Raw genomic sequence first — 13,046 nt, forward strand, 5'->3', positions numbered from 1 at the left:
TAATGATGCCTTTTTTTAGATAGAAAAACCTGATAAGGGGGCACTACGCTGGAATGGAGTTGGCCCACGGCTTGATTTAGGCGGGAACGGTCTTTGAATGTTTCTTGTATCTCAATGCATGTACTGTACATCCATACATTATTGATATGCTTGCCGCGAACATGCCCATGGATTTTGTTACTCGGTCATCAAGCGAGAATAATCAAAGGTTGTTCACACATAAAATACATAAACTCACACAGACGCCGTATTTCTAGGGGTATAACGTGCCAGTTCAACAAGATCCAACGACTCCACATGAATGCCGCCCAGCATTATCGAGCAAAACAACCAGGAAGCAAAATGGCTTGAAATCGGTCATCATTTCCTTCCCCTGAAACTAAGCGGGCTCGATCTCATATTCTCATCCAGCCGCAGCCTGTCCAATTTTCTAGCCACGGACCCCGGGTTATTCTCGGCATCACTTTCTCCATTGCCAAAGCTATAATCCAACGAGTCAAAACGCCCAGGGATATTGTTCATTTTCGATCTCAAAACTGGTTTCTTGGTGGGTGAACGGGCGAGTAATTCGCGCTCCAAAGCAGCGATTTTATTGTGAAGGATGTCGTTTTCTCGTTCGAGCTCCCCGATGCGCTCCGCGGCAGAGGGCTCGGGATCTTCGTGGACTAAAATTGGAGAGGTTAGTTGTCAACTCGTGCTAGAATGCCAACAGGGGGGTTTAAAAAGAGGAAAGCCATACTTTCAACACCTCGTGACAGAAGGTCTAGTTTCTTATCAAGATGGTCCTCATGTCGACGAGTTTGTTCATCCCAAGCTTGCTGCCATCTCTTCCTCTCTTCTTCAATCCGCTCTTCCATTTCTGCAAAGCACTCTTCTCTGATTTCTTGATCAAGGAGCAAGCATTTCTCCTCCGCAGCCTTCCATCTGATCTCCGCCTCTTCCCGTGCCATTTCCTCTTCCGCCAATCTCAACTCTAGGGCGTCATAGTCATCACTTAGCTTTGCAATTTCCAACGCTGCCCGTTCTAACTCCTCTGCGGAGGCTGACAGGAAGGCCGACTTGCCACCTTGAACGGGTTTGGTTGGAACAGCTAGGATCGTGCTTGAGACAGACGGGATTCTAGGAACCGTGACCTCTCTCGCCAATGCGGAATACCTTAGAATTTGAGAAGTTGCGTTGAAATCACCCAGCGGATCTGCAGTTACTATCATGATTGCTTTTTGCGGATTCCTCGATGATGAATGTCCCGTCTGGTTTGCAGAGGGGAAGGAATTTGAGAACAGCAGTTCTGTCAGCTTGCACTGTCTGAAAGGAACAAGTGCCTTTTGCCCACACAGTTAGCATGCATAATACACCGAGTCATGATGGCTTTAAAGTACCTTGCTACCCGCTTGCAATCCAGCCTGCATTTGCAAGCATTGGCCCAGGTACATCAAACTTTCGTTGATTTTACCGCCTTCTGCGAGGGTTGCACCCGCAGTTTTTGCATTTCTGGCGCGCTCAGATCCTGAAGAGGTTGATTTAGCATAATTCGCAGAAGGTGGCATTGAAACATACCGGCAAGATCCGCGATTGTTAATGTATTTCCAACCCATGATTCTTCCCCATATCTCCCGCTGCGAATTCTCTTCTTGACTTCGACGCAGAAGAACCCATGACTTCTCGAGCTAACACTGTTGCTACCTGTTCCAGTGACTTTCCTTTCAATCAATCCGGTCTCTAAAACCATTAGTGCGTCATCGTAAGTGCTACAAACAACCTTTCGTAACCCAGCGACAACTTTTCTGTCCGTCGAGCCTTCTGTTGGTTTGAATATTAGCGGTCGACGGCGCTCCTTTTGGGTATTCGCCTGGCGGTTCGACGCTCCACCGCTTGGCGAAAGAAGATCGAAGATACGATCGTTGTATACTTCATACATGGACACCAAAACCGCATATTCCTCATTTTCGGGCATAGGAATTACAAAGTCACTGACATCGGGGGTGTGTGGAGAGGCACTGGGTCGTGGGGGCTGGTGACGGCGAGGGAACGTGGTTGTAGTCGGGGTTTCCTTGAGAGAAGACTGGAGTTTAGCTTTATTTCTTTGAATTCTATGAGTTCTCCAGAAGGGCAATTGGGAAGGGAGAGTAAGCTTCTTAGGTGCAGGCCATATAGACAAACCGCCTGCATCGGAATCTGTAGAATTCAGAAGCCGGATTGTAGATGCACATGAGCCCCTCAGTGAATCGGGATATCCAATAATCGGCCTGGGAACTGAAGCATAAAGTCCAATCGAAGGGCTCTGTGTCTTGTGCGGGCTTGGGGATGGGAACTGAGATGGACTGCCTACCAATGGCGTCTGAGCTCTCGATGAAGGCGTCTGGGCTCTAGAGCCACGTCCTCGATCCGAATACGGATCAGCGTATACAGCGTCGATGAACGATCTCGCGGAATAAATCTGGGCCTCGGAGGGATCTGAGATCGCTAAAGACTGAACCAGCAACGGGTTCTCCGGGGATTGGAGGGACGGGGCAAGGGATCTGAAAAGGACATCGAGCGACATCTGCGTCATTCCGCGCTGTGATTTCGAACCGAGGATCGTATGGGACTAGAGTCAGAGACGGCCTTGTTAGTCTCCAGGAGCTGCCGTATTCCATTCAGTTGAAGACGCCAGACCTTCCCGCTCCCGCTCACACCCAGTGTCGCAACCAGCCCATCACGGCCTTCGTCTAGAACTCCCTTTATTATAGAAGTCATTCCGGTTTCTTCAAACACGTCCAATTGAGTAGCCCGCTCCTCAAAAACCTTGGTGAACGCAAACTTCTCGACAGCTCTCTTCCTCGACTCGTTCGGGGGTTGGAGCGTGATACAGGTCGGCCATGCTCTGGATCCATCAAAGGCACTGCTGCTCTCGGCTTCAACTGGCGGGTCGACTATCAGGTAATCCGACTTTTGGATTTGCGACTCGGTGCTTTGGTTAATTGGTGGTCGTAACCGAAGATAGACCTGGAAGAGCGATGTTTGGGCCTGCGAGTGACTCTGTGAGGATTCCATGCCGGAATGCAATTCTGTCTTCACGGTATTTCAAGAGTCGAAACTAAATCCGGCACGGCGAAAGCCCACAAAGTCAAGTGTGGAAAACTCAGCGTGTTCTTCGCGACCCGTTGATGCTGGGCTGGTGATGTTGCTGTTTGTGATGTTCAACAGGTTGCCCGGCCAACAAGCCAGCCGGATGAAGAGAGCCATCTTCATTTTGATAGTTTGACTCTCGCTTCAACGAAATGTAATTATGTACTCCGTACTGGGTGACAATCGAGGTAGTTAATTCTGCTTGAGAATGCAGAGGGAGAAACTGAGGGCCACGACCTGCTCAGGGTACGGAGTAACAGTTCACACAAATACCTAACTAACTAGCTATTAGACATTCTCATACAACCAACGCCTGGTCGTGCGATAAACCGACTAATAAGAGAAATTCAGAGATCACAAATAACACTCGACAAGTGGCCGCTTTGCTGACACGCAAACTAAAAAAACTGAAAGAAACTGAATAAACATGATATGAGAGACGTTTGGAGGCTCAATGCTAAGAAGCTCAACCTGCTTTGGCCATTGAGCGAGTCACTCTACCAGTGCGTGCTTCAACTTTGTCGGCAGCCTTTCTAGATCGCTTCTTTCCAGTGGATGCAGGACTTTTCTGTTCTTCCTCGGCTTTCCGGGGTTTAGAAGCCTTGCGGCCGGGCTTTTGGTTTTCCACGGGTTTATCACCGGTTTCGGGTTTTCCCTCAGATTCTCGAGCAACGGGTTTCGATTTGGAGCTGGCGGCCTTTGCCTTTTTGGGCGCTGGCTCTTCACTTTGCTCTGCATCTGTGTCTTCACCACCTTTCTTGCCTCTGTGGCGTTTGGTCTTCTTGGGGGTTTCATGCTAGACCCTTGTAAACAGACAGCGTAGGGGAGTAAAGAGAGGCGAAATACTAACATCTGCCTCTGCGTCGATCTTCTTCTTTGAAGCCCGGACGCGGAAACCAGTCTTACCAGGCCGGTTCATTTCAATATCCTGTACCCCATGTCATTAGAAGATGGGAAAGGGGTTGTAAAAAGCCCGTCATTTTGACTATAGATCGATTCCAACTTACGCCTCTCCAATCGGAATCAGCAACATGGCCGTTCTCAACTGCATCGCGGATCTTGTCTTGGTTCTCGGCTGAGACGTCCTCAAATCCATCCAGTAGCGACAAATCCTTGTCCTCGCCAACGACCTCCTGAATGCTCGCAACCTGCTTGGGGGTTACGCAGCCCCTGTGGCACTCAATATCAGAGCGCGAAACACAACACATATGTAGTTACTAGGGGGTTATCAGCAGGGAAATGAGGCGGAATATACCAATGTTTCCAAGCCCAGCTCTGGAACCGCTCTGTATCAACCCATGTACCCAGGCGCAACTCGCCCTTGAGGATATTCTGCTTCTTTTCCTGACATTCTTTATTCTTACAGCCAGCACGACCAGTACTGGCTTCCTCTGTATGCGAACAAATTCGTTAGATTTTGTATTGAGCTTCAATGCCATCAAAAAAGGGTAGACGGGGGTATCTGCTCTGTGCATCAAAGGTCATCTAGTTCCAGACCCGCGCTCGAGAGCAGCCATTTAGAGATTCTTGTATGCCAAAATGGCCTATTATTGTGCGCCACATGTCCCGCACAGCGAGGCACAAACGGGTGAAGCGTGGGAAGTCTTACCAACACGGTATGTGGGCATCACGCCGGAGAGCAGAAGCGTTGAGAATTTCAGAGCAAAGCAACCAAGACTAACAAGAGAAGGATGAAATATCCGGATTCACATATCAAAATCCGTGATAAAGCAGATCTGAAGCTGCGCGAATTGCGGGTTGAACGTTGGCTGGAGTTGGCGTTAATTAGCAGTGCTTAGTCACGGTCTTGCCTTGAAAAGGGGCGAGTTCTAGCCTATTTATTATCCGTTGAGAAACGAAAGCCAGAATACTACGGGGTACTTCTCTATCTATCATGTAAATTATTCTATGCTCAGGCTCAGGTGTTATTAGACCACCACTGTAACGAGGCTAGAGAGGATGATCTAGATTGACGCATGCTGAATCATGATAATATTCCGTTTCGGGTCCTTTAACAACGGAATAGTTTCTTATTTTGAAAAGCCCTATATATTCTTCCACACTTTGCTAATTGCTGACATACCACTTCCCAGTTTCAGTGTCCCGCGTGGCATTTGTTTGAACTACCTTTCCGCCTTTGAGCCAGCCGTTCTCCACAACGCCTCCAGCAGGAACCCCTTGACGCCCACGGTCCAAATGGTTCGCACCGCTCTTGATCGTGAAGTTCGCCAGAGAAATCTCGCCAAAATCGCGAGTCCGTAGCTTAGGTATTCCAAAGAATCGACTCTGGACCTCCTTTGGTGTGATATGAAGTTCAAAGTATCCACGATAGTACAGCTCTGACCACTGAAGCTGAGGATTCGAAGTCACAAGCGCTTTCGAAGCGTTGACGGAATCTTTGATAGTGATCTTATGTCCAGCTGGGGATGGGGATGTCACTGCGCTCCCACCAAACTCGACCCCAATGGCCCCGGAACCCGTGTTCGAGTCATATTTCTCGTGTCCCAGCCACACTAGATCACTCACCCAGTTAGCATGAGAATCTCCCGCAATCAATATATTATTGTTAATCTTGTTATCATAGAGAGTTTTCAGAGTCCGGTTCCTATTTGCTTGGTAGCCATTCCAGGCATCTAAATTGAACGCACGACCATCTCCGAATGCAGCAGATTCGTCGATCTGGGAGAACACTGGTGAATATCTTCGTTAACTACATCCAAATCGCTTAAAGGGTTCGAGGAAAATACTACACACCTATTTGACTTCCAATCACACGCCATTTCGCTCCTCTTTTGGAGGATTTGATTAGATTGCGATAGAACCAATTCTCCTGGCGAGAGCCCATCAAGCTGTGACTAGCTTCATTTTGCAGCTGCTTGACATAGTTCTTGTTCCAATATAGATCAGTAATCGACCGATCGTAGTTTCGAGTATCAAGCATGATGACATCCACAAGCGAGCCGAGCTGAAAATTTCTCCAGATGCGAAGATTATCATCCATTTCTACCTGGCTTTGGGAACAATCAGCACTCATCTTATGAAGCCAGTGTGATCTTTCACCGAAACTTACCGGATCGGCATCCATTCAAAATACGCTCGAACAGCATTCATTTTCCGTTGATCAACAGAGACGCCGCCATCACTAATAAACGATGCCTCCGTGTTGTTCAATTTAGATGAACCATCACGGTAGGCGTTGTCTGCAACTTCTATTTATACGTTAGAACCGTTTTAGAATATGTTTAAAAAAATGCTTACCGTGATCATCCCACACGGGAATCCAAGGGAAACTCTGATGACTAGCTTGTAGATCAAGATCGGTTCTATACGTGGCAATCCGTTTCCGATAATCATAGAGCGTATATATCTGACGGTTTGGTAAAGATATCCGCCCAATGTCCTTTCCGGAACCACTGAATAGTAGATTAGTATTTACTTTGATTGGCGTGCGGGACTACTGTTTTAACTTACTATTCGCCTTCGGCATATTCATAGATGTAATCGCTGCGAGGCAACCCAAACAGTCAGTATTGAATCTGCGTGCTCAAAGGAGGATAGTAGTCCCCTACCCTAGATGGAGGACATAGTCCACAGAATCCTTTCGCACCGGATTACCATATGCATTAAAGAAGCCAAATGCTATCGAATTCCATCAGCTGCTAGATCGTTCCATGTAAAGGGAAATGCATACGGTAATTGCTGCACGAAAACACGGCCAAATTGATACGATTGACTAACTGGGATTCCCTCGGGGCGGTCTTTGTTCGGCCAACAGGGCTTTTTTTGTTAGACCCACAAACAGAGAATTGATAGTAATATGTGGTAAATGGCCTTAGGTTCGTTGCTTCCACCTGTTTATCTAGTTGAGCATATGTTCAACCTAGAACTAAGCCGACAGTAGTATCTTATGCTTGGAAAAACCGGGGCTTACCTTGACCGTGTAATCGACGTCTGAGCTAGTATACACCGTCCCTTTATCGACAACACGCCTCATGTTCTTGTCGGCCGCAACTATGAATTTAAGACACACGGGCGCGTTGGACATCGGCCTGTGTTCATCAGTATCCTTGTATATAGGAACTGGATTAAATAGTGGCACCAAGCCAGTCACAGTGCTATTATCATCCACATCGTCAAACATTGGCGAGCAGCGGGTCCATAGGATAACGGAGGTAGCGTAAGGGTCGCCAGACGCAACACCATGAGTGAAATTCAACTGCGCGGGATCAAACGACGACAGAGGGTCTGATCTCTTTGCGATCTTGTGCACAGAAATTCCTAAAGCGGGATGATGGTGCGAAGGGCTGCGGTAATTCAAGTTCCCAGCGTACGAGGCAAATGCAGTGCCCGCCGACAGGGCCAACAAGGAAAGTGAGGACCGCATATTTGCAGGTTTCCCAACGAAATGACCGACGCAGTTGTGCAATGGCACTTTAATCAAAGCACGGCCATTGCAGTTTATATATAACCTTGAGGTTAGATTTCGCATTACTTCGCGGCGGCATCCTCCTACGGATTCTGAAGTAAAAGTGACCGATGCTCAAATCCCCCCCCATAATTACGACCTGTCCCCGAATCTCAGCACGATTATCCTAGTTGCTGCCAGCATATAGAGCGAATGGCACAGACGAACAACGACATGTGCCAGACGCGATTGCGCGAGGGCGGAACAACCGCATGCAGCGCGGATGAGGATACTGGAAAGCTCTGCGGGGCTCGAAACAAAACACTGGGCCCTGAACCCGATGTGACGTTCAACTAGAGCTCGACGCATCGGCAGTTCGGGAAAGATTCGACTCCAGCTCTCTAATCAAGCCCATCTAATTGGAGAGGAAGAGACAGGCCAGCTCCCAAGCCGGATGGCTAAGACGGTTCGAACCTCGATCATCCATGTCAAAAGTATTTCCTCCCCACGCGAAACCAGCATGTAGGAAATTTCCCAGTTTTTGGGGACCGTTGGCTGAGCATTGCCATGAAGATCTCTTGAGGCAGCTCGTGAGCCTGTGCTCCAAAAGGCCACGTGGGTGCGTTGATTGCTGAAGAAGCAGTGAAGAGACATTGTAGACCCACAAGGAGACAGCATCCATAGTGAACAAGTCAGGGGATTGCAATTATGCTGTTTTCCTGGCAAACAACACAGTGCATTGAATTATATTGTCGAAGCTGTCACTGTCGCTCGTCGTTGAAGTAGTTAACTAGTCAACTGGAGCAACAGCTAAAATGTAACTACCCAAAAGAAATGATCACGTGATATGCTCGTGGTCAAACAGCGGGAGTCCCGACCAGAGCCACAACCTAGAAGCATTCCAGCGCGTTGATCAAGAGAAGAAAGCAAAGCTGTTTCCATTGCGGCTACTTAAACCACCTGCTCCGTCAAAAGGCATCGGCACCCGTTCGACCCGCAAACCATGTCCGAGCCGATTCCAGAATCGATTCCCACCAGCCAAGATCCGCGCAGCAAGCGTCCGCTCAAACGTCGCGCGCTAACCCCCCTCTCCGAACAAGCCAAACAGCTCGAGTCCCTCTTCAAGGACCCCAGCAAAGAAATCCACATTCCCGCGGTCTCCAAACAGCGCACCGCCGCTTCTCTCCCCGCCCCGCCCGAAATCGTCGCCAATGTGCAAGGCTCCTCCGCGGGTGCCGGATCGGGTGAATTCCATGTCTACAAGGCAAGTCGGAGGCGCGAGTATGAGCGCGTGAGGTTGATGGAGCAGGACTTGAATCGCGAAAAGGCCAATGAGGACTTTGAGAAGAGGAAAGAGGAAATGAGGCGCAAGGATGAGGAGAAGACGGATAAAAATCGGAAACGAAGAGAGAAACGGAAGGCTGCAAAAGCAAAGAAGGGTGCTGGGCCGTCTGCGGCAATTGCAGAGGATGGAGATATGGCGGTTGACCGCCTGGGTGCTCCGCATGGGTCGTTCTCCGGAAAGGAACAAAATACAATTGAACCGGAGACGAGCAACAGTCATGTAGAGACCCCGGGTGTCATTATCCACGACGAAGACTAAATATGGCCACAACCTTTTGATGATGAAAAAATGCAGGTTCTGTGTGAATGATGATTGATGTACCAAAAGGATACCCAGGCGAGCATTACGTTAATTTTATTGCGAATATTTCCTCTAGTCTACGGAGTATGCCAGTCTTGTTTAATTTGCGGAGATACTTGACGAGACGGCTGCTACTCCTCGCCACCGCCCATATTAGCGGCCTGCTTCAAAGATTTAGCGCTGCAAATATCATCAACACGGAGCAGCAAACATGCGGACTACGGAGAATAGGTTAGCCACATTCAATAATCGGAATGATACTCGGTCTTACCTCGACAGCAGTTTTAATGCTCTGTAGTTTGACTGCTTCAGGTTCCCACACGCCGTACTCTTTCATATCAACAACAGCACCAGTGTCTCCATCAATACCGTAGCTGCTATGCCCTTCCACCTGCTTAGCTCGGAGCCCTGTCAAAATGCGAATAGGATTCTGTCCCGCGTTCTGAGCCAATGTTCGCGGGATCACTTCCATTGCCTCAGCGACAGCTTTGTATGGCCATTGCTGGACGCCTTCAATGGACCGAGCCAACTGGCCTAGCCTGACCGAAACAGCCATCTCAGTAGCACCGCCACCAGGAGACAAACGCGGATGAAAGATAACGTTCCGGGCGACCGACATGGCATCTTGCAGGTTTCTCTCGATTTCGTTAAGGATGTCTTTCGAGGGCCCTCTTAGTAGAATAGTGCAGGCCTTTGGCTGCTTGCATTCTCGCATGAAGGAGAAATATTCATCGCCGATCTTCTCGATCTCGAATAGGCCGCATTGAGTTCCCACGTCCGACTCTTGGAGATCGTCAACGCGGTTAACAATGGTAGCTCCCGTTGCACGAGCAATACGGTTATTATCAGTCTTTCTGACTCTTCGCAAAGCCGTGACATTGTGCTTAACCAAGAAATGCTGGGCCAAATCTACGTAGACGTTAGTATATCATTCTTTCCAGTCTCTAAAAGATAGTAAACGTACCAGATACTCCCTTTTCAGTGATAACCAAATCAGGCTTGAGGGCCAGAATCGCGTCGCACATATGCTTAATCTGCTCTTCTTCAATTTGCAAAATCTTATTCCAGTCCTCTTCTTTCGAAATCTCAATGTTCGTTTGTGACTCTCCCTTCTTGTATTCCAGAGGACAATCGAGGAGGATGATTCTGGGGTTCTCTATTCTCCGTCTCATTTTTGGATGCGTGATATCCTTGTTGACCATTACTCCGTCAATGACCTCGCTGTCTTCAATTTGACCACCCGGGATTTTCTCGACACGGGCATATCGTTTAATATCGACCTCCCTTTTTCCGCCTCCAGCATCGAGTGACACAGTGCGCACAGCTTTTAACGCGAGACCGCACATAAGCTCAGACCATCGGGAGACAAACTTTGTGCCAATTGACGACTGTATTAAACTGTACATTGCCTTGTCATCATCAATATCGACTGGAATAGAGATCTGCTCCACTATGGCAAGGGCATCGTTGAGAGCACGCTTGAAGGCAGAAATAATGACGACCGGATGGATATTTCGCTCGAGTTGCGGAAGTGCGTAGGCCAGAATTTCACCAGCTAAAAACAGATCAGCATCGCATTACCGGAAAACTCGTCATTCCCCAAGTATACCTAAGATGATAACCGTGGTGGTTCCGTCGCCAACCTCCTCGTCTTGTGTTCGGCTGAGCTCGATCATACTTTTGGCGGCGGGGTGGGCAACTTCGATTTCTCTGAGGATTGCGTGACCGTCGTTTGTTAAGACAATACCGCCCAAAGGGTCCAGCAGCATCTTAAGCATTGCTTTCGGCCCAAGACATGATCGAATGATATCTGCCACGCTGCAAACGGTTTGTTAGCGAATATGGAGAGGGCCGTTTGTTTCGAGTCCGTTGCTTACGTCTTCGCAGCTGTAATATTGGAGATCTGGGCCTTCCTGCCAACTTGCCTATCCCCATTCTGGGTATCTAAACGGATGTCAGTAGGCTCAGTGCTGAAGCTGTTGTAGGGAGATATGCCATACTCATTACCACCACCGGAGCCTGCATTTTGGCGGGGTGAGACTATGTTTACCCACAGAAGGTAGCGAACGCGACGAAGCTAAGCGGAGCCACACAAAGGGGTATCCGAGCACGTAGGATTCAAGTCAACAACAATTGATGCAGCGCAGATATTTATCAACAGGGTATGGAATTGAGGTTTCTACGCCTAAAGTTGAAGCTGTTGAGCTGCTCTGGTCACTTTTTCCATGTGGGCAAGGCCATTTGAGCCTAAACCGAAACCATCCTAGTGCCGAATACCCAAACCACCAAATTCCGCAACCCAACTTCAACCTCATCGTGAAGCCAATCCATAGCCACAAAGACAATGTGAACGCCGTGGGATCTCCCTTCAGGTACTATCCGCCGTTAGAACTGTCCGCTTTTAACTAAGCTACTTTGATGTGCTTTGTTGCTACAAGCCATCATCGAAAGGTTCCTCGTGGAATGGTGGTTCGTCGACTTCTTCCTCTATGCTACATGTCAGCCCAAACAACTTGTCTCCTTCGGCGGGGGTTGCAGAGACATACCGGGCAGTCCAGGTTCGACATTGTCCATCCAGGTCCAGATTCTTTGGCATCTGATTGGCGCAGCGTAATACCTGGGAATGTTAGTTTGGACCCTTGGCGGGTTTAAAAGCCGCTCACGGTCCTCTGGACGCATAGGAGGCACAGGGAGAGGGGGAACCCGGGTGTATACTGGCGGACGCTGCTGATAGTCTGGTTCGCGGTGGTATGACTCGTTAAAATTTGGATGAACCGGAGCAGGGTCACCGAATCCCTGAGGAGCTTGGAGCGGTTGGTGATACTGAGGGCTATTTAAAGGTCTTCGGTACCGGCTTGGCTGAGCCGGCGGAGGGCGCGCTTGGTGCATCGGGCCCGGAGGCGGATGATGAGGACCATAGCGCTGGGGATGATTCGGATGATGCTGCGGCGGCGGCGGCGGCGGCGGCGGGGGGCGGGTACCGTGGTGCCTAGCCGGCGGACGTTCCATTGCATCCAAGGCACTTTGGATGTATTGGCGATTGGCTGCGGCATTTTGTGCGTCTTGCGAGTTGGCCCTCGGTCGGGCTGAATGCTGAGGCACGCCGACATTGGGTCCAAGGGTGTTTCCGTGCCTTTCTACTTCAGAGCTACCGCTGCTCGGTACTGGCGAAGGGTCAGGATTCATAACGCGTAACGGTCCGCGGGGCAGTCCAGTGGTTGCGATGTCCCCTAGGTTGTTGTCGTGAATCCCGAAAGTTTCACGGACAATTCTTAGCTGGCGAGCCATTTCCCGTGGCTCCCTCTCTGAAGTCCCTACCGAACGGGCTGGGGTGGCTTGGGGCTGCTCAGCGTTCTCTGCAACTCGATTTTGCTGGGTGATGCTGTTACTAGGCTGGGATTCTCCATTGCCGGCTCTGGTTTCTCTTATGTCCGCTTTGTCTCTTTCAGATCTGGGGATTTCCATGTTGCCGATACCACTTTGGTTGGTGAATCCCGCTCCGCGTCTCCTATCACCACCTGGATCGGGTATTTCCTGCCATCTTATCAGTCACGCAGCTTTTTCTATCAAGATATCAGGATCATACCGTCCACTAAAATAGTGGGATTGCCTTTTTAGGCAGTGGCCTACTATCCTCCTTAGCACGCGTGAACAATATCAACTGGCTTGGGAATCACCAATAAGACAAAATAATGGGTTGATATGCTAGAAAAAGTGAAAAGAGCAACAAGAGCTTTCTAATGTTTGGACTGTGCAATAGCTCCCTTCCCTTTTCTGCTTAGCGTCCTTTTGGGGCCAGAGTGCTTATATTCATCATGCAACCCTGGGCAACCAAAAGGGACACATTCTGCATGGTTCGAAGAGATTCTACTGTTTCTCCTGGTGCTA

At 49.2% G+C, this 13,046-nt stretch overlaps 6 protein-coding genes across 6 annotated transcripts; 1 reads left to right on the plus strand and 5 right to left on the minus strand.

Annotated features, from left to right (window-relative positions):
• Positions 1-680: 680 nt before the first annotated feature.
• UREG_07264 (uncharacterized protein) lies at positions 681-3,033 on the minus strand (the record flags this gene model as incomplete). The annotated part of the gene is made up of 4 exons (XM_002582445.1): positions 681-1,322; positions 1,380-1,507; positions 1,558-2,587; positions 2,674-3,033. 4 exons carry the CDS (start codon positions 3,031-3,033, stop codon positions 681-683), a joined length of 2,160 nt encoding a protein of 719 aa, XP_002582491.1.
• Positions 3,034-3,574: 541 nt separating this feature from the next.
• Positions 3,575-4,459, minus strand: UREG_07265 (uncharacterized protein; the record flags this gene model as incomplete). The annotated part of the gene is made up of 4 exons (XM_002582446.1): positions 3,575-3,904; positions 3,959-4,036; positions 4,116-4,278; positions 4,413-4,459. 4 exons carry the CDS (start codon positions 4,457-4,459, stop codon positions 3,575-3,577), a joined length of 618 nt encoding a protein of 205 aa, XP_002582492.1.
• A 716-nt stretch (positions 4,460-5,175) lies between these two features.
• UREG_07266 (uncharacterized protein) lies at positions 5,176-7,492 on the minus strand (the record flags this gene model as incomplete). The annotated part of the gene is made up of 7 exons (XM_002582447.1): positions 5,176-5,621; positions 5,863-6,119; positions 6,179-6,308; positions 6,367-6,521; positions 6,580-6,612; positions 6,800-6,885; positions 7,040-7,492. 7 exons carry the CDS (start codon positions 7,490-7,492, stop codon positions 5,176-5,178), a joined length of 1,560 nt encoding a protein of 519 aa, XP_002582493.1.
• A 1,024-nt stretch (positions 7,493-8,516) lies between these two features.
• Positions 8,517-9,116, plus strand: UREG_07267 (uncharacterized protein; the record flags this gene model as incomplete). Its single annotated transcript, XM_002582448.1, has 1 exon — positions 8,517-9,116. One exon carries the CDS (start codon positions 8,517-8,519, stop codon positions 9,114-9,116), a length of 600 nt encoding a protein of 199 aa, XP_002582494.1.
• A 173-nt stretch (positions 9,117-9,289) lies between these two features.
• UREG_07268 (T-complex protein 1, gamma subunit) lies at positions 9,290-11,183 on the minus strand (the record flags this gene model as incomplete). The annotated part of the gene is made up of 6 exons (XM_002582449.1): positions 9,290-9,376; positions 9,430-10,067; positions 10,123-10,713; positions 10,768-10,976; positions 11,036-11,102; positions 11,159-11,183. 6 exons carry the CDS (start codon positions 11,181-11,183, stop codon positions 9,290-9,292), a joined length of 1,617 nt encoding a protein of 538 aa, XP_002582495.1.
• Positions 11,184-11,589: 406 nt separating this feature from the next.
• On the minus strand, positions 11,590-12,623 carry UREG_07269 (uncharacterized protein; the record flags this gene model as incomplete). The annotated part of the gene is made up of 2 exons (XM_002582450.1): positions 11,590-11,645; positions 11,705-12,623. 2 exons carry the CDS (start codon positions 12,621-12,623, stop codon positions 11,590-11,592), a joined length of 975 nt encoding a protein of 324 aa, XP_002582496.1.
• Between the last annotated feature and the right edge of the window lie 423 nt (positions 12,624-13,046).

Source organism: Uncinocarpus reesii, genomic scaffold (assembly GCF_000003515.1).
Source record: "Uncinocarpus reesii 1704 scaffold_5 genomic scaffold, whole genome shotgun sequence".
Lineage (NCBI taxonomy): Eukaryota > Fungi > Ascomycota > Eurotiomycetes > Onygenales > Onygenaceae > Uncinocarpus > Uncinocarpus reesii.